Genomic DNA, 19789 nt, shown 5'->3' on the forward strand with positions numbered 1-19789 from the left:
AGAGGCACCAGGCTCTGGAAAGGACATTTATTTCATGTCAGTTTCCCTCACCCCAAGTCCCTACGGGAAGGAATCTGAGTGCTCCCTCTGTTTCTCCTAATCTGCAGCTGGAGTTCATTCCTCCCTCAGTTCATTCTTGAGCTTAGGCAGATAGAACACTTGGAACTTCACCTTATCTACTCCCCAGGAAAAACCACTTATTTCTAAGGGAGGATGGGTAGAAAATATGGATTAATAATCTCATCAACTGCCATTCAAGCCTTCTTTTCTCCTCTACAAAATGATGACTCAGCTGGTGCATCAAAGTGATAAAATGTCTAATAGAAATCCATCGAATGATGACAAAACACATGACAGGAGAAAACTATAGTTAAAGGTCTTAGAGTGGTAGCCGAGACATACGCACACTTTGAAACAGTTCAGCTAATATGTGCCTTCAGAATTCTGTGCAGCTGTCTAGGATTGGAGCAGAATAGAACACAGGAAAGAGTGTCTCCACCCCAATGGATACTGCATATGGGTAGGCTGAGATGCTTCTCCTGCTCCTGGGTATCTCAGAGACATTGTGTAATTAGAGGGGATGGAAATGCTCTTTGCGCTTCCATGCTACACCAGGCACAGCACAGTCACTGTGGCTTCAGTCAAGGAAAGGAGAGGTTCCTATTCATATTTAGTGCTGAGGTCTGATCCATAAATTCTTTAGAGTGATCCAAACTGAAGATAGCAGGAAGTGAGTGTTTCCTAATTAGGGATCCTGTTTGTAAGATTATATGGCTAGTGTAAATAACCTGCTAACTAGAATGTATTGACAAAAACTGTCAGTGCACTGCTCCTCCTAGAAAATTTTGAGCACTTCTTCCTCTTAATGAGAGGCTTCTTATATGCCTTTATTTGCCTGATATGCCTTTTAATATTGCTCAAAACTTCACTAATTTCAGAAAACAAATATTTCTACTCACACAACAAATGGTAGTCTTTAACACCTTATATGATACTATGTTCATCCAATGTACTTGATTCTTTTATCCAGTAACTTTGACAGGGTAGACTTGGAATATATATTTGTTCTGAACTTCTAAACCCTTTGATTAAAACTCTTCGATTATATAACACATGTTATGTGTACTGATTAAAACAATGGCATATTGATTCTCATTTATAATAATTATTTTCTTTCAACTTTCTGTTTCTCTTTGTTGTCAGCAGTTTATGTGTGTAGTGCTGGCTATTTAATACATCTTTGATAAATTAACGGGTATTATTTTTCCAGGCTCAATACTTAGTGTTTTATATTCATGCTAAGCTGATTATCTTGAGGGGACAAATCTATAGGAGAAAGCAGACATCTTTGTCTTATTTACTATCCTATTTTCAACATGTCTAAGAGGTCTTAGATTAGTTTTCCTTAAGGCACCCTTTGAGAAGGGAATGTGCTCTGAGTGTGGTAGAGGATAGTAATAAAAGAGCTCATTGCCAGCTCATTGTTCTGGGGCTTTCAATCCATTATGATCATTACAAGGTGGCCATTCCACTTCAGCACACAGGGAAGCTTGCGTGAACAATGTACTGCCTAGCAAATGACAGTGCTCCCTCCCTACGTCTCAGGTCAGAGGTTACAAGCTCCTTTACTATTATCATTTATTATTTGAGTGTTCATGGTTTTCTACAAATATTAAAAAGCATTTTTAAGAGCTCTGATGATAGATAGCAAGCAAAGATGATGGCCACACATGACGTAGAAGCAAAGTCATGCAAGGATCCTCAGACCCTGGCTTCTGCTGGGAAGCTTATGTGTTAGGGGTGAGGCTAGTTTAATTACTTTGGCTGCTTTTGGATTTGGGGGATTTGACAGTTCAAAATCTACCTTACAAAGAGCTCTACTTTTTCTTTTTTTTTTTTTTTTCCTTCTGTTGAGTTTGAACCTCTGTAACTATTTCTTGGGAGACGTATAGCACACAAGGTTGCTTCATAAGGTAGTCACCTGCTTACTTGTGTGGAACATCTAAGAAGATTGACTAGTAGTCCTCCTTCCTCTTCCTCCTCCTGTTTTGAGACAATGTCACACTCTATTGGTCAGACTGGCCTTGCTATTTCTGTCTCTGCCTCTCTTATTGTGTGTGTGTGTGTGTGTGTGTGTGTGTGTGCCAGAGTGAGTGGGTCGAGGTCAGAGGATAGCTTGTGGGAGCTGGTTCTGTCCTTTTACTGTTTTAGATTTGTTACTCAAACTCAGGTCATCTGGTTTGGCAGCAAGAGCCTTTAGCTACTGAGCTGTCTCACTGACCCTGTCAACTGACCTTGTGGCAATCCTTATCTCAGCCTCCCAAGTGTTGTGATTATACTGGTGAGACTTCTTCTTCTTCTTCTTCTTCTTCTTCTTCTTCTTCTTCTTCTTCTTCTTCTTCTTCTTCTTCTTCTTCTTCTCCTTCTCCTTCTCCTTCTCCTTCTCCTTCTCCTTCTCCTTCTTCTTCTTCTCTAACAAAAAGATTTATTTATTATTTATATGGTATTCTGCCTGCATGTATGCCTATGCACCAAAAGAGGGCACCGGATCTCATTGCAGATGGTTGTGAGAAACTATATGGTTGCTGGGAATTGAACTCAGGATCTTCGGGAGAACAGCCACTGCTCTTAACCTCTGAGCCATCTCTCTAACCTTGGTATGATATGATTCTTTTTAAAAGCTGTTGGAAGGAAAGTTTCTTTCTTTCTTTCTTTCTTTCTTTCTTTCTTTCTTTCTTCTAAGAAAAAAGTGATAAGCATAGAAACTGGCATGAAAAATCAGTTCCAGAAACATTCATCAGGAGAGAGAAAGAGGACAAAGAAACACACACACACACACACACACACACACACACATACACACACAATGAGTTCTGAGAATTTCAAGTAGGGAGGCCCATGCTGTAAAATAGCAGTCCCCTTTTCCAGGCATAAAGTCCATCTGTAGTGATGATGAATCAGTAGTAAAGTGAGCTTAACCACCTCAGACTATATTCAACATAAGATAGTTTCATCCATTCATCCATCTATCCATCCATCCATTCATCCACTTCTTATTTCTATATTCAGTTAAATATTTTCCCAAACTTTATCAGAATTTGGTATGTCCAAGTCATTATGTTTTAAGCTGGAAATTAAAATTTGAATTGAATGTGGTTCCTACACTTGGGAGGGACAGGGGCTCAGATTATCTTCAGTAATATAATAATCATTCCATCAGAAACCTGCATGTACACATGTGAAGGCTGCTTGTCTTGAGAATCCAGAGGAGGAAGCAACTGATTTCAGCAGGGAAGACCTTGAAAATAATATCTGGGAGGAAATGTTTGCTGCTCAGTCTTGTCAGCACAGTGGAGAAGCTAGATTGGGACTTGTAAATGTACATAAAAGCATATAATCCTAGATTCCAAAATATCCAGGGTTGCTAGCTAGAGAGCAAGGGCCTTATGTGAGAAAAGGGGAGAAATGAGACTCAAGGGAAAACAATCAAATGTGGGCCATCGTTTGGATCTTACCTGCCTGGCAGTAGGGAGTGCTGTATTATTTCTACATGATGCTTAACAAGAGCAGGGGGGAATATTTCTTTGTATTCCAGTTCTCTTGTGTATGTATTGCCTTTCCCAGAAGCCTGTGGTTGCCTTTTACATGGATCCAAGGCCTCCCTGTACAAAGGGACAGCTACCCAAGGTTCCTTGACTCTGTTTGCCTTTGGCCCTGTCAAAAATCTTTCACCAATGCTTCACTCCAGTAGCTGCGATGTGGGTAGATGCTCCCCAAAGACCACGCTGTACTAGACACTTCTGCCTACTTGAATAAGTTATTTTTAAAAGAATGTCAGTTTGGTCTATGCTGTCAAGCTGGAAGTGACTAGGGTGAGCTCTAAGGGAAATGGGAACATGAATGAATTCCTTGGTATTGATAAAGGTGGATTGTCAAGGGCTATGACTAATTGTTGATGCGGGGATAGGGCTTCTAAGAATTAGAATATTGGATTGTCTATCTCTAGGTTCTTTGCAAAAGTTTCTGGCTGAGAGAAGCTAATCAGGAGACCAGCATGGGGAGAGAGGCGTGTTATTTAATTAGCTTTACAATGGGCTGACTTGAAGGCACGTGGTGGGTTTAATAGAAAGAGATAGATGTCCTTTTTTGCGCGGCTAATTGTTGGGAAAGAGCAGGGTCTTTGTTGAAGCTCAGCATGAGAGCTCTGATCTCTCGCAGCCTGGGGCTGCCCCTACTTATAATTTTAGACAGAGCTATTCACGGCTGCTCTGCAGAGAGAAGAAGAACAAGAAGTGTATTGTGTGTGCAGGATCAGTGCCCAAACCTCCCCAAAGTCACTGGAAAGAAAAAGAGAGGAAAGAAAAGGCAAGCCAGAGGACCCAGCCATGTGCCTTTTGGAGTATTTCCCCATCTTTTATTTGCTGTGGCTTTTGGAAAGGGCAAAGCAACACTTTTACCAACTTGGAGCTAAGGTGGGGTGAGTTAACCAAACACCTCCAGAAATACCAATTAACTGTGCTTTCTCAACAATAAGGGATTCGTCTTGCCAACATGGAGTAGGCAAATGAGGTGATGATGTGAGTCCCATACTGCCAGCCTTGTTGGCAAGGTGCCAGGCAATGGCAGTGCCAGGATGCAAATTATATAGCTGAAGCCCCCTAAATAGAAAATCTGTGTTACTAGAGGGAGGAACCCGGAGCAATGATGGTTCAGAATGGCAGCCCAAAGAGTAATGTGTCCTAAGATTTTGGGGAGCAACTAGTCCACACAGGTGACCATCCCTAACAAGTAAAATGTTCTCTCACATCCAGATGGTTAATCCAGGCTATTAGGGATTGCTACATATATCCATAGCCCTGTCATTGGTTTGGGTTGGAGATGAGTTTCGATAAATTCCTGCTCTAATGGGAAGTTGAATAAATGGTGAGGCAGCTGCTTTAAGAAGATAAAATTTCCTTCATGTGGTACAAAAATCATTTCATGGCTATCAAATTTTCCACCTACCAGTTTTGGAAGGAACTCTGTGGGTCTGAACACATCTTTGCTGTTAATTGGTAATGCAGCTGTGAGCATGGGACTAGCACTTCCTCAGCCGTGTCTCACATCTCCATAATGGAGATCTCCTTTCATCTACAAGGGAACGGTATCAAGGATTCCTGCGATTCCTTTGCTTCATGTTATCTTTATTCCCTGTGTTTGATGTTAAAGGTACACACCAAAAGGGACGCCAGGGTCTAATCTGTTTGTGATGAACAATGTCCAGTGGTGTAAATTAACATTCTTGAAAAGTTTGTGCTTGCTAAATCAAAAGTCACAATTCTGCTGTGGATCACGCCCGAGAGGGGTGGGGTGGGTGGGGTTGGATAGGGTCTCATGCAGCCCAAGCCCTTCTCCAGCTTGCTATGCAACCCTTGGTTGCAGTTTCTTTTCCTGTTTGTGTGATGAAGGCAACTTAAGGGTGAAAAGTTTTTTTTCTCTCACAGTTCAAGGTACAGTGTGCCATGATGGACAAGTCAAGGCAGCATATCTCAGCTTCCAGGATTGCGGGTGTATGTTCCTCCTCCATGTCAATCCTGAGTTTTAAAGATGGTAACAGCATCTACGAGTTACTGAATACTCAGTCTCTGTCTGACTTGCTGTAAATAATACACCAGACACACATTTGTATCATATTCAACATAACTCTGAATTGGGTGTTCCTCCCATCTCCATGGACAGATGAAGAAATTGAGGCCCTTTTGAGGCCAAAGGACAAGTGGATGGAGAGTGGCAAAGCTCATAGCCCAGCTTGAGTCTATGCACTGTCAGGAAGGTGTTTTAGAGTTTAGTGGTATGTTTTGCACACTGAGGACACCAAAGCCCGAGAGCCGTGCTTGGCAGAAAGCTGCGAGTGTTCAGAGTGTTTGGGAGCAGGAACATCTTTTGAAATGGCCTTCTTACCTCTACAACTCAGTCCAATTCAATGAAAAAAAGTTATCCAAGGGAGAAAGCATTATTAACTCTAAAATATAGGCATCTCCGTTAGTGCTGAATCTTTTCTGGACGTGGAATAGCTGTTGCCAGCCATCTGGCCTTCCTCAGTGTTGTGTAATTCCCTGAAAGAAATGTTTACAGTCATTCTGATATATATGTGTGTGTGTTTTAATTCTCAACATTATTTAGAATTTTTAATTCCTGGAAAGGGATCTCTCCTGGGAATGTGCCACATGAGAGCTGCCTGCCTTTTGTTCATTCCTCCAAGTCAGCTGCCTGCTCCCCACCCAGCTGTGCTCCTCCCCCTCCCAATGGGTCCCTGGCGGGTGCTTCCCACCCAAGGCCCCTTTGTGAAGAAGTCTTTCAGGCCAGTTTCCCAATCTGGGAGAACACGTGTTTCAGATCACAGATGAAAAGCATTTCCATTAAGAAGGAACTTCTAGATGGTTCCTCCTTTATTCTCCACCTCTCCTCTCCCGAGGAATCGTTTCAGGCCCAAAGCTCTTGAACATGTGTGACTTCACAGGCTTGACTGATTATCAGACATCCTGGCATGACATACATGGGGGCTTTGCTTCTCTCCTCTTCACTGTATTCAAGGAAGAAGGAGTGTCAGTGCGTGGGAGCCAATCCCAGGAGCTGAGCTGGGCTGTGCGTCATTGCCTGTGCTTTCCACCTCATTCCGATTTCATCATGAGGCTGAAGCATGGTCAAGAGGAAGCACAGCTGCTCCTAGCAGATTAAACTAGACTTCGTGTATCTCTTTAAGACTTCATAACGTAGCATTGGGTGTGAGCTGCAGTCTTATCAGAGCGGACTTATCCCTTCTTGAGGTTGATTTTCATCTGTCAGTTTTACAGGAGTGCCGTATTTGGTGGTATTTGGTGGTAGTCAGGAGGAAAAAAAAAAAAAAAGCAAATGTGAGCAATCATACTGTCATACTAGATACCCTGAAGTAGTTTTTCCAGATTTATGTCTCTGTGTCTTCATGGAACTCAGATTTTAGTCACACTTTCCAGGAATTTGTACACACACACACACACACACACACACACATGCAAACACACACACACACAGAATTCAGCACCTAGGTTTGAATCAGCATGAGAATTCAGCAAGTGCTGTGTATTGTAGTTCCTCTGTTATTAGTGTTAATAATGATAAAGTTGGAATTCCTATTAATTCATTATGAAACTATCATGGTACTCAAGGAAGGATGCTTAATGTAAGCAAGATATCTGTGGATGACTGTAGGAATGTACTCAGAGTGTGTTTACTGGCTAGTACTATGTTCCCAGAATGACTCACTTGAGTTTTTCTTGTTATTCAGTCCTGGTAAAAAAAAAAAAAGACAAAAACTAATGTGTGTTTGTTCACTATTCCAGTCACAGCCCATGGATTTCTTGGTTTCCGTAGCTGAGGATTAGCCAGATTTTCTGTTGCTACCTCTTGATCATCCACTCACAGAATCAAACAGATGCATGCGGTGAGCATGATCCTATCACCACAGGAGAGGTCGGCCACCTTTACATGCCCCTGCATGAAGCTCAGGCACCTGTAGCTCCGTGGCTGTCCCTGTGCTTCCCTTCCTCATCCGGCTCAACATCCTCATCATAATCCCATGAACTACTCACCCACCCATTCATTCCTTCGTAGGGAATGGATACTGAAGCCGCAGACCTCCCTAGGAGCTGTGGGTTTCTAAGACACACTGTTGACTGCAGGAGTTCACTGCATGTCTTCCTTACCTTAAACGGTACATAGCTGCTGCTTCGCTGGTTTATATGGTGGTCAGTCGGTTTGGGAAAGGCCTAAGATGGCTTCTGAGAAATGAGTAGTATGCTGCGCAAAATCTTCAGACCGACAATAAAATCCTTAGCATTCCCCATAAACAGCTACATGTGTGACTACGTGGATGAAAAGAAATGAAATGAATATAGTGATCTTGCCAATATTTTAAGTATACCATGGGTGGGAGGATGAGCAGAGTGAGCAGAATAAACTAGAATAAAACATCACAAGGGTCTTTTGGGTTAGAAAAGAGTTGTTTAGTTCTTTAATGAAATTTAGGCAACTTTGTCTCACTTTTAGGCAAAACAAAAGTAGTAAATGAGTTTTATTTTTCTGTAAGGATCCATGTTTGAGATGTTAGGAAGGTACGTGCCTATTAATGAAATATAATTATTTATTGAGTGCCAGCTGCAATCAACTCCATAACATAGGGTATATAATAAAAATCGAGGAAGCAGATATGCATATTTCAACACATACCAAGCAGGTACTCAGGCTGCTGAACACAAAAGAAATGTCTTGTAGGGAGGAGATAAATTTTCAAAGAAGGAAATTCTTTCTGATGGCAAGTGTCCATGTAAGGAAAGAAACCCTGAGAAATACCCCATACATCTGAGTGTGACTTGCCTTGGCATCTTCCATGACCTCCCAGGATCCTGCCACTTGGCTTCTTACCCTGAGTTCTTTGTGGTTCTTTCAGCACGAGGCTCTCTCTCTCAGAACTCCCTCTCCTAGTTCCCTGGTTGTTGGCCATGCAGGACTTTTAAGTTTGCTTCATGAAAGTCCTGGATTCATTTGCAGGTCCTAGCTTCATCCTGGATTCTTGGGGACTCAAGATCCAGAAAAACAAGGACATAAAGCCACTGTAACTCTACCCCTTTGACTCCCCTCCTTTCTCTATTGTTTCCAGAGGATACCCCTTCTATTCCTTTACCATCTCCCCTCTTCTGTCAGGGCTGCTTCTTCTAGAACTGCTTCCTTTGCTTGACTCCCAACTCAAAAAACAGAATGAATAAATAAATAAATACATCTTTTCATCTCCAGAATGGCACATCTAAGTCTTTTGGATGGATTGATTTGGCATTTAAAAATGAAAGTGAGCTGGGGGAGACTGCACAGTGAAATTTATGTGAGTGTAAAATTAAAGCCATACTTATAGAGAAATCTGTTTTGAAGTTTGGCATTGTCTTCATAACTTAACAGAAAATCTGGGTAAGGCCAGGGGAAGGCGGTTGCCTTCTGCCACAATGAAGCCTTAGGGGTAGGATAGAATCCTGTTGCCATGGGGTGAATGCCTGCTACAGGGGACTTCTGCCACATTGTTCAAGAACCTGGTTCTCTTATCATCTGTGCAAATGCCCTCAACCCTCCATCATCATGAATCCAGTTTAGAACAACTTAAATTGCAATCAAAATTATAAGATCTCCATAGACTAATAGAACAGTCTAAAATCTACATTTTTTCCTGGCCTAGAAAGAGTCCTGAGAAAGAAATTCAGTGAGATTAAGGAAACAAACTGACCCCAAGTGTGGAGAAGGCTCCTATGCTCTGCAGTTTTGATTGGCAGCTCCTCTCCTTTTTCTGCCTGTGCCAAGTCTGATTTGCTGTGAGAAGAATACGTGATGTTTAAACTGATGGATTTTAAAATGTCGCTTGGTCTGTGGATTAGGCCAATCCATCCCACATTGTTGGGGCTGCAGATGCAGTTGAATGGCTCATAATTATAGCCTAAGAAACTGCAGACAGCAATAGCGCCAAGCCAGACCCCTTTTCTCCTTATTGTCCATGCCAAGCTGTCTCCCACAGGGAATGAGGGTGGTTAGTTTGCAATGTACTTGCCCATGACAACACAGACGCTTGCTAGATTTCTGGAAACTGCCTGATTACCTACCTGTTCTGATGCACATGGGATTGAGATTTGTGTAGCAAGGGTGAGCTCAGTTTTCTCCTCTGGTGATTAGGAGGGCTATCCTTGGAAGTCTCTAACAGGCATCCATCTCCATGAACCATATGGTGATGAAGGTCTAAGATTTCGCTACAACTATGATCTAGAACGGTACCTTTTCTTTCACTTTCAGAACAAATACAAATCCACTGTTTCTCTTCCTCAGTCAGTGCTGGAATCTCTCGAGCAAGGTTTCAGCTGGGTAGTCCTCTCTGTTCAAGAACAGCCGGAGGAGGTTGGATTTTAAAATTCAACGTGATAGCTGTCTGAGCTCTCCCTTGTAACTATTCAGTTAATTGAGGATCTAATCTACTTGACAAGAGATGTCCAGAGAGAAAGATTTCATACATATTCTCTCTTACTCTGGACCCTAAAGACAAGAATAACAGTAATAATCCTTTGAGGTTAATTGAACACTTTCCTATCCTAGACATTCTGCTAAAGCCTTGTACACATTGCCTCATTTAATCATACAGATAAGCTTAAAATGTGGGTGCTATTATTTTCTCTGCTTCAAACATGTGGAACCTGAGTTTCAGGATTAAATGATTTACCTGTCATAATTTAGCAGATTAAGCTGGTTAAGTAAAAACATCCGTATCTCACTTCTGAACCCACACTGCTCACGATCTCTGTTTATTACAGAGTTTTCTGGGCCAAATAGGCCCTCAAGTCCTCCCCATCCTCCTCCCTTTCTCCCAAGCAACTGCAGCTCTCTTATGGTCCATTGTTTATTGTACTCCTTGAACAATAGCTAATGAGTCTGTATTACATGCTAGGAAGATCCAGGGGTGGCTTTATTCCCCGAAGCAGTGATGAGGTTGTGACATGAAAAAGGTTAAGTGGCCCTGGTGAGGTCATAGAGCCAGCCATGCCACCTTCTGAGTCCCTGGCTTCGCTTCTAAACTGACCCTCAGGCCTTTTGGAATTACAGTTTAATTAATAGTTATTTTAATTTCCTCCCTATCTCCGATTTTCCATTTTAGTGCTGCTCGGTGATGGTAGACAGTGAGGCCCTGGGCATTTTTCTTACCCTGGTGCTCTTTGATGAACTTAGCAGAAACAGAGTTCAGTTTTTTGAAGCTTTTTTTTTTTCTTCAGAATATGACAGGGACCTACGCAGGCTTTTCTCAGACTGAAAGGAGGCCAAAAGTACAGCTTTAGACAGGTTATTAACTGAGAGCTTGAGAGCTTATTTAAAAAGAAAAAGAAAAACAACAACAAGAAAAAAAACCAACTAACTTTTATACCAGTAAGTCAACATCTGTGAGTCATGAACTCGCTTGAGATCAGTCGTTAGTGATCTGAATGTTTTTGTGCCTACCGTCAACAAGGCACATTTTTAAAGGTTCAAACTACAGAGAATTCTAGCATAGTTCCAGAGAGGAAGGTTATGTCTTCCACGATTCTTTGAAATTAAGCATATTTTTATAGAGTGAATGAGTTCGGAGCAGGAATGAGGGAAGAACAAAGGGAAAGCATTGTTTTTTTGTTGTCTACTCTTCGTGATGAGGAAATCCCTTCATAAAGGTGACTCTTGTCTTGATGTCACTCACACTGTTTTTGGACTAGAAATCCATATTCCCCAGAGTTCCAACCCTTGATCAGATATAATTAGGTAGAGTCTAAGGACTTTTAAAGATACAAATCTATTTTCTCCCAGTAGAAAGGAAACTCAAAGCAGGCATTTCTTACATTCTCACCCCGCCACGAGTGCCTTAAAATCATCAGTCTTGAAACAGTGTGCTCAGGTGTATGGAAGGCAAAACTCTGGTTTGTCTGGTAGGTAAGCTGAGCCACATGTGAGCAGATATGGGCAAAGTAGTGAGGATAGGAGTTCGATTTTACCATAAGGAACAAAGGGCGGTTCTCACTGCAGTTACTGACACCTTGGAGATAATTTTTTTACAGGCAGCAGTAAAGTAAAAGTCCAGAGTAACCAGAAAATCAGTAGTTCTTCACTCGAGAAATACTTGTCAGTAACGGCCTAGGCTTGGCAAAGCCTATGGTTTTTGATAGTAAAACAGTGATGTTTTTAAAATTCTGTTAAAGTGTTCGGGAAAATGTACTTGTGTTATAAAGAGAATACAAATTGCATTTGTCAAACATTAATTAAATGAGCTTCAGTCCTGATTGGATCATTAATGTCCCTGACATGTAAAAAAAAAAAAAAAATCTTAACTGGATCTCTCTCGGTGCTCAGTCTCAAGGCCTCTATTCGGGCCTTCTGATTTCGTGAACATCTGCCATCAGAATCATCCCAATTGCACCTTCTGATTTGGACATTAGAACCTTCTGAGCTGCTGCAGTTCAGGACAGGTTAAGGACAGGAAGACCAACAACCTATGGTCATTGTGGAAGTGCTATGAGGAACACATTCCCTCGCTGTTGCCAGTGTGGATAATGCTTATGGCTTGGTTTGGTGGACTTCTTTAACTGTCTCCTGTGCATGCATGGAAGTGGTGGTGTAATTGAACGGGAATTTAGTGGAGGAAGAGGCCTGAGGGAGGGGGAGACAAAGGAGGGCTTCTGAGGAAGCTGCTTTTGTAAACCAAGTGAAAACTCTCCAGCATTTTCATAAGACTGCAGCAACAAAATGAAATTCCCCGAAGAAACTGTTGGTTTGTCCAGTTCTACAGATGTCATAGTAAAGGCAGGACCAGCTCAAGATTCTTTTTCTTGCTGCTTATTTGGCCGTCTGAAAGTACAATTTATTCATCAGCTGGTTCCCTAAGCTTTTCCCAGGATCCGAAAGTGTCTGTTCTTGTCATTTGGAGGCCAGCATTGTTTTCTCATACCTTGCAGAAACACAGCTGGACTGCAACAAGTCTTTGTTCCTTTAAAAACACGAGAATTATGATATACACACATTTTCCTCTGGTCACCCAAGAAGGGTGGAGCCTGGAGGTTACACCAAGACCCAGAGACCGACACTCTGTTGCTGCCCCCAACCCCATTTACTTTGGGAATCCTGTAAGCTGCTGACTCTCAAAGGGAGGAAAAACTCCATGCCTCAAAGTCAGCAGGTGCAAAAAAGTTTGCTGCAGCACGTTTCGGTTGCAGGCAAGTGGTTCAACATTATGCTTAGAAACCAGGAAACGGTACTAAGAATAGCTTTCCCTGAGGTAGCTCGGGAAGACTGATGTTGTCTTTTAATCAAAGGTAGATGTCAGTGCCTTGCTTTAGTTACACATGTGCTACCATGTCCTGGATGATATGTTAATTCATACCAACTAGCTCGATGTATAATAGCTCATTATCAGTGGCAAATTGTGGATCATCCTCGCTTGTTATCTTGTTATTTGCCATATTGGGACATGCACTGCGATTCTGTGGATTAGTGATGAACCCAGAGATTCGTACCAGAGTGCTGGTGGATGTGATGATATATGAAAGGATGTTGGATTTAATTTTTTTTTTTTTTTTTTTTTTTTTTTAAATAGAGCAGTGTCTGAAGGCCAAAGCGTCGGGTCATTAGAGAAACAGAATAATTAGGGACTCAGTTACAGGTTCTGGACTCCAGGAGCTTTGGAGCTTTAATTTTTTGGGGGGTGGGTGGGTGTTGGGTATTGGGGGTCGGTCTCCCATAGGCTTGGTTCTGAGCTAGTGAAGCTGATTCAGGTTCCTGTTCACCAACGCTGCCCTTGATGTTGACCATTTCACGAATGGGATTCTGAGTCACGTCTCGGCTGGCGCCCTCCCTGGACACCCGCTGTGGAATCCCCCGCACGCGCCCCTCGCTGCAGACCCACGCCTCACGTCCTGTGTGTCAAGCTCTGTGAATGAATGATGTACACGCACTTGGAAAACTATGCCGCTACTGGAGCGGGCCACAGCGGGTGAGCAAGCCCTCAAGAATGCGTGCAGAATCAGACGGACTTCCCCCAGACTGTGGCAGCAGCCCCTGCACGCCAGCGACCAGCTCGCCAGCGGTCCTCACCGGCGGTGGGCAGAGGCCCTCGCCCTGCCCGCGGAGTAGCCCGGGAAGCGCTGCCTGGCCCCGGAGCGCCCGCCCTTCCTTTCGCTTTCGGGAGGCGGGCGGTGATTGGCCGCGGGCCCCGGGCCCCGCCCCGACGCCCCGCCCCCGCCGTCCCGCCGAGTGGGCAGGGCAGGCGCTGGGACCCTGGGCCTGGGCTCGCTGAGGAACGCCCTAAAGCGGAGGCGAGCTGCAAAGCGCCAGCGCCGGCCAGCGGAGCGAGCGCCCGGACCCAGGAGCGAGCGGGCGAGGCGCGGGCGAGGCTGGGACCCGAGCGCGCTCTGTGCTCCGCCAAGTGCCAACTTCGGGCGGACTGGCTGGGCGCGCACCTTCCCGCGGGGCAGTCAGCGGGAATTGGAGATTTTAGGGGGGAAAGTCGGCTTCGCTCTGTCCCCTTCCCCCGGGTTCAAAATCCCCATTAAAAAGCAAAACAACAGTTAACAGCAAACTTGCTCTCATCCCGCCGGTCCCCTCAACTCCCGGCACCATGAAGGCGGCCGTCGATCTCAAGCCAACTCTCACCATCATCAAGACAGAAAAAGTGGATCTGGAGCTTTTTCCTTCCCCGGGTGAGTGGCGACAGTGAGGCCCCCACCCCAGCTCCGTGTCCCCTCCACTTCCCCTCTGGGCTGCGCTGCTTCCTCAGGAGCCTGGGATGCAGGGTCCAGTAGGACCCTTGTTTTTTTTTTTTTCTTTTTCCGGGGGGTGGGGTGTTTGCATTTATTTTCACATCTGAGTTTTTGAGACTAATGGGGAAAAGCTTATAGAATTTCCAGCGCCCTAATTCTGGTGTTTCAGTTTTCCCACATAAGCGAGAACCTGGTAGTATTCCTTAACGTTAGCAAGGGGGTCTGACGTTGCCTCTCAGCTCACCCCTTCACACACACCAGCTGTGTCTCCCTAGTGTTAGAGCTTGATGGGAGGGTCCTACCGAGTGCTGAAAGGGTGTCTGGCGATCTGCCTGGCCTTCAAGCGCGTTTCCAACACTCTTGCATCCCAAGCGCCCCTGTCATAAGTCCCTTTGAGTCTCACTCCTCTTTTCTAGGTTGAGGAGGAGGTAGTGGGAGGAGAAATGAAATTGAGCTGTTTTAACTTTGGGAAAGTCTGATTCCTTCCCGTTCATGTAGCTTACTAACTTTACTGGCTTTCTGTTCTGCCATGTTTTGTCCTCTGGTACCAAAGGTCCTAGAAGAGGGAAAGCATCCCGCCACCAGATGTGGTTTAAGTGTATTTGGTTCATGGTTTCGTTTAGCAGGCTTAAAGGATTTAAAGAAGAGAGGGATAGTAAAGACACCGAATTTTGTCTTGGAAGGAGATTTTAGTGCTCAACAGATGGAGTCAACCCTTCAGGATTCCTGAAGCGAGCACAGCTTGAGAGGGAATGTGCCTTTTCTTAGGATAGGGAGCTGGCAGCTGACCTCAAAGAAAAGTGACGTTGGAGGTGAAAGGATATAGAAGGGTACAGAGAGAATCTGATGCATTTTGGAAAATAATCGGCTGTCACAACACACACCTCTATTGGGTCTGATTATCCATAAGTTTACTTGCTGTCCCCTGCCTTTGCCTCTGCTGTAATGAATTGCATACTTAACCCTTTCGTTAAACTTTCAAAGCAAGCCAAGATGAGGTTGTGACATTCTGATGTGCTGCAAAAATGTTGATAAAGACATTTGGGTCCCATCCCTTCCTGAGACTCTCCTGTCATCCAACACTGGATTGCTCTGTACGGAAACCTTACTTGTCACAGTGTGATGACAGTCAGAGCCATGCTGAGCTGAGGTCTCTCCTAGAGCTGTGGAGACTTCTCAGGCACAGGTAGAAGAGATGCTGTGAAGGTTATTCTTTGGGTGTTCATGGGAGCCAGAAGTTCTCTGGGTTCCAATTGATTGAAACCATATATAGCAGAAGTGAAGGTATAGTTCACAGAGAAGATATAAACTCACTAATAGACCCTTTCCCTAAGAATGGCTTGTTTACATGTGCTGTGTGTGTTTATGGGGAAGAGACAGATCTGAGTGTCTGGGAAACATCATGTGTATTATGTCAGTTGACATACCTACAGTGGCTCCTTCGTGCTGGCAGTGAGTGAGAGCCCCTGGCTGCACATGTTTTAGATCGTAACAAATAGCTGAAGCATGTGATTGTTAATTTAGTATTAAATATTTGTGATTTTAAAGCATTTATTTCTGTTACTTCAGTTATTGATAAAAATAAATTGTGGGCAAGTAACTTTATTGAGCTGTCCCACCAGTAAAATAGAGCTAGATGGTCAGCATTCATTATATGAAGTACCTTCACATTGGCTTTTTTTGGTCAAAAAAGGTGTTCAAGGAATGCAAGTTGGAAGTGAACCTGAGCTACACACTATTTAAGACTAATTGGAGCAATATAGCAAAATCCTTTCTCAAAAATAAAAAGTTTCCTACCCACTGACCTTCAGAGCAATAAAGCAACAAACTTTCCTTTGGTCCAAGAAATCAGTACTCTCCTGCCACTTACTATGATGAGATTTTTTTTTTCCTGGTACTTTCTTATAGAAAATGAAGGACAATGGTTTGTTGATTATTGTAACTATTTTTAAAGCATTTTTCAGGACTGTAGTTGCATTTATGTAAATATTATGCCTATACCACAGATGGGGAACTAGAGGCACAGAAAAGTTAAGCCACTTAGGCAAAATTCTCCACAGAGCCAGTGGCTGAAGGAAGATAAATCCTTGTTTCTAACTGGTCAGTATACATAACAGTGTGTAATAGCGCCAGTTACCTTTGGAAGCGCAGCAAGGAAAGGTCAATGGAGACATAAATTTTCACGTGCAAAGATGGAGGAAGCCCTGGCCAGGACTGTGAGCTTTCACTAGTGGAAGAATATTAAGTAGAGCTTTATTTGGCCTGTCAGACTATATAGGACAACTGTATCAAAGTTTGACTTCTCACAGTATGGATTTGTATCCATGACTTGGGCCTTAGTGTTTATCATTATGGTTTTTCTCTGTATTGCTTAGTTTCTTGTATGGAGACAGCTAGCGTGGGGTATGATGGTGCCTCAGAGATTAAACTAGAACTTCCTTTCTGCCTCCTCCCAGATTCCTAGAATCAAAGAGATGCAGTGGGAAGTCTGAGGGTCCAAAATTGGAGACTGAAGACCTGGAATATTTGTCAACCTCTTTTTGGTTAGGACTTGACCAAGAACCTTTATTCATTTTGGCTTAATTTTGAGGTCTGACATTTTGACTACAGCAAGTATCGAATTAATATACACTTTAAAATAACCCTGGCATTCAGTTTCCCTTGTAAGTGTAAAGTGGGGCACGCTATTTCATTGTATACTTCTCTCAGGGCTTATGTAGATTTTTAACCAAATACAGCCTTGATTTGTTTCTGGTTCCTTCCTGGTGTGGAGGCTTCTGAGTAGGAGCTGAGGCTATGATGACAAGGTGTGGGAGCAAATGCCATTTCGTTTTTCTCCCTGCCCCCACTCCATCTTTATGGTGAGGTGAAGACAGTGGCCATAGAAGGACAGGAGTATTCATCCTGGCTATTTGCCCATTTACAAGACTAAAAGGTTCAGCCCTAACTTCCATCTTACTTTGATAGAGGGTTAGAGGATGTTCATTCCTTGGGTACCTTCCCCTTAACCCCTCCCTCTTTCTTTTTTTTGAGACAGGGGTTCTCTGTGTAGCCTTGGCTGTCCTGTCCTAAACTCACAGAGATCCACCTGCCTATGCTGCCCCAAGTGCTGGGATTACATCGCCAGGCTTGGGGACCATTATTGTCCTTGGAGGTGGGAAGAAATGTCCTTTCTCAGTCTGTATGGTCTTCATGTCCCTGCAGACAATAAAGAAGGGGAGAGATGCCAGACTGCTAGCATCACTTGTTCACTGTGTTTCTAGATCCCTTCTTAGTGTTAGTGACTAAATAGTCCAGTGGTTTAGACAGGGACTGTGCAACCAGCTTGTCTGGGTGTGAATCCCTAGTTAGTGGCTGTGTGACTTTGGGCAGGCTACTTAATCTCCTGCCCTGTGCTCCAGCTCCTGCATGTGTGAAATGAGTGTGATAATGAATGTGTGGATGAGGATGAAACCCGAATATGTGTAACATCTTAATGCGGTGCCGGACTGGTAATGGAGTCTATTGATCAGTTAAAGGAAAAGCAAGTCAACAGAAAGCTTGAGCAGTGTAGGACTTTCAGAGGACCATGGAAGGTTTGGTAGGGAATCTCGTGGCTGGTTTATATATGTCCTTCAGAACTATCACTTGGGAAGGAAAGAACAATAGAGAAAAAAGATCTCCTGGTCTGAAATCTTGCACCAGTGGGCTTTATTCTTCGCTGCAGAGAGCAAATATGGTGAGCAGTTCATTTGCAGGGTATCTGGAAGCCTGATTGTCATTCTGCAAGGTCTAGAGGCTGATAGAGCCTGTCATTGATGCCTCAGAGCAGGAAATCTACAAAGTCCAAGGACAATGGGGACATTTGCAGAGTCAAAGGAAAAGTAGAGTTTTTCCCTTCTTTACTGGGTTGAGAAATGCCTCTTGTCCAGTTATTATGAAGTATCTCACATTTTATTTATTTACTTGGTTGGCAGAGCTTGCATTCCTGGCATTTTTTGTTGGTTTGTGTTGCTGCATTTTTTTTTTTTTGTTCATGTAACATTTTTCCCCCCTCTTAAAGAGGCCAGACCACCCTGTAGGAACATCTTCTCTCTCTAGGAGACAAAGTAGCCATGGTCAATTTCCCTAAGCCCAGCTTGGTGTGGGCCCCACCACAGTTTCTGCAAAAGCAAGAGTTGGTTAGTGGTGGCCAGGATTTTCCAGGAAAGAATATCCCTGTTTCGAGTACAGTGGATAATTCCATTGGCAAATGTGACAACGTAATTATAGACAGAATGAAAACCGTAGCTGTGATGGCATTCCAGGAGCTTGTGGATGGTAGGTTCTTATTATCTAACTGTTGTAGGGAGTTTCCAAAATGATTATTGAATGTACTTTGTATGTTTGCAATGTTCACATACTGGAGGATACTCGATTCATACTCACTCTGGGGGAAATATTATTTATTGCTTTTTTTTTCAGATGAAGAAAGTGATAGCCATGGACATACATACTTTTCTAAGTCTACGCTTTAGAAACGTAGACACTGGTGAGATGCGGCAGGTGTTGGGTATCTGAAGTAGGAGCTGTTAGCCGCTCTGGAAATTAAACCAGAGTCTGTATAAGAAGGTCGTGTTGGCTGGTGCTTTGGAGGTTCAGGGAGTACAGGGGCAAGACTTCTCTGAGCTGAATCGTCATCTGAGCACCCTGGATGGCTTGTTGAAAGGGTGTCACCAGGTGTAGCCATCCAGATGTGTACCCTTTAGAAGAAGCTTAAAGATCTCAGTCACTCTAACCTCAGGGGGTTGAAGGAGAACCAGTATTCTTGTGTTTCGGTGACTTTCAGGTGTTCTAGGCTTAGTCTCTGGTGGGACCATCAAGTCCCTGTGCCTCTAGCTTCTACCCATTATATCTCCTCTGGTACTGGTGCTGCTGTGAAACCATAGTTTTAGGCCTGGATGATGAAAGATGTTGACTAGCAAACTGAAGGCAGTTGAAGTTTAATTTTCTGCTTTGTCAAGAGGCCAGGATAACTTCATTTGTGCTATACACAACAAATAACTTCTATGTTTCCTCCTAAAATGTATTTTTTTAAAATTCCAGTCACTATGTCAAGGCCTACAGAGTGGCTATAGGGGAAGGTGGGATGGTCCCATCAGCACATGGCTCATTGAGAAACAGACTCTGCTTTTTTTTTTTTTTTTTTTAAATCCATGGTCAAGGCATTGATTCCTTTACCATTGTGTTGTATCATGGGGCATGTTTCTCTAAATACTTAGCATCCTTGGGCCATGCAGCCATCATAAAGAGCTTTCCCATGAACAGAGAGATTCCCTGCTTTATTTATTAGCTCCACCATGGTGCATTGGTTCCTTTCCTCTGCTCAGTTGGAATCTCAGGTAGCATTTGCCTCCTTGCAGAATTTTAGATCTGCCATCTGCTTGTAGCTCTTAGACTCTGCTTAATTCAGGGTTAGAAAGGTCAGAGCTGTTCCCAAATCTGTCATTTTTACT

The 19789-nt window shown here is 43.5% G+C and overlaps 1 protein-coding gene across 3 annotated transcripts in view; it reads left to right on the forward strand.

The window, feature by feature from the left end:
• Positions 1–19789, forward strand: part of Ets1 (ETS proto-oncogene 1, transcription factor) — a 123476-nt gene that overhangs the window by 47027 nt on the left and 56660 nt on the right. The window contains exon 1 of one of the 3 annotated variants that reach the window (XM_021651583.2): positions 13847–14255. The exons of the other annotated variants lie outside the window; for them this stretch is intronic. Within the exon in view, the coding sequence (XP_021507258.1) occupies positions 14174–14255 (82 nt within the window). The 5' untranslated portion in view covers positions 13847–14173. Of the gene's footprint in view, positions 1–13846; positions 14256–19789 lie in introns of those variants that run through there. 3 annotated transcript variants of the gene reach the window in all.

The sequence above is a fragment of the Meriones unguiculatus genome, chromosome 1, assembly GCF_030254825.1.
Source record: "Meriones unguiculatus strain TT.TT164.6M chromosome 1, Bangor_MerUng_6.1, whole genome shotgun sequence".
Lineage (NCBI taxonomy): Eukaryota > Metazoa > Chordata > Mammalia > Rodentia > Muridae > Meriones > Meriones unguiculatus.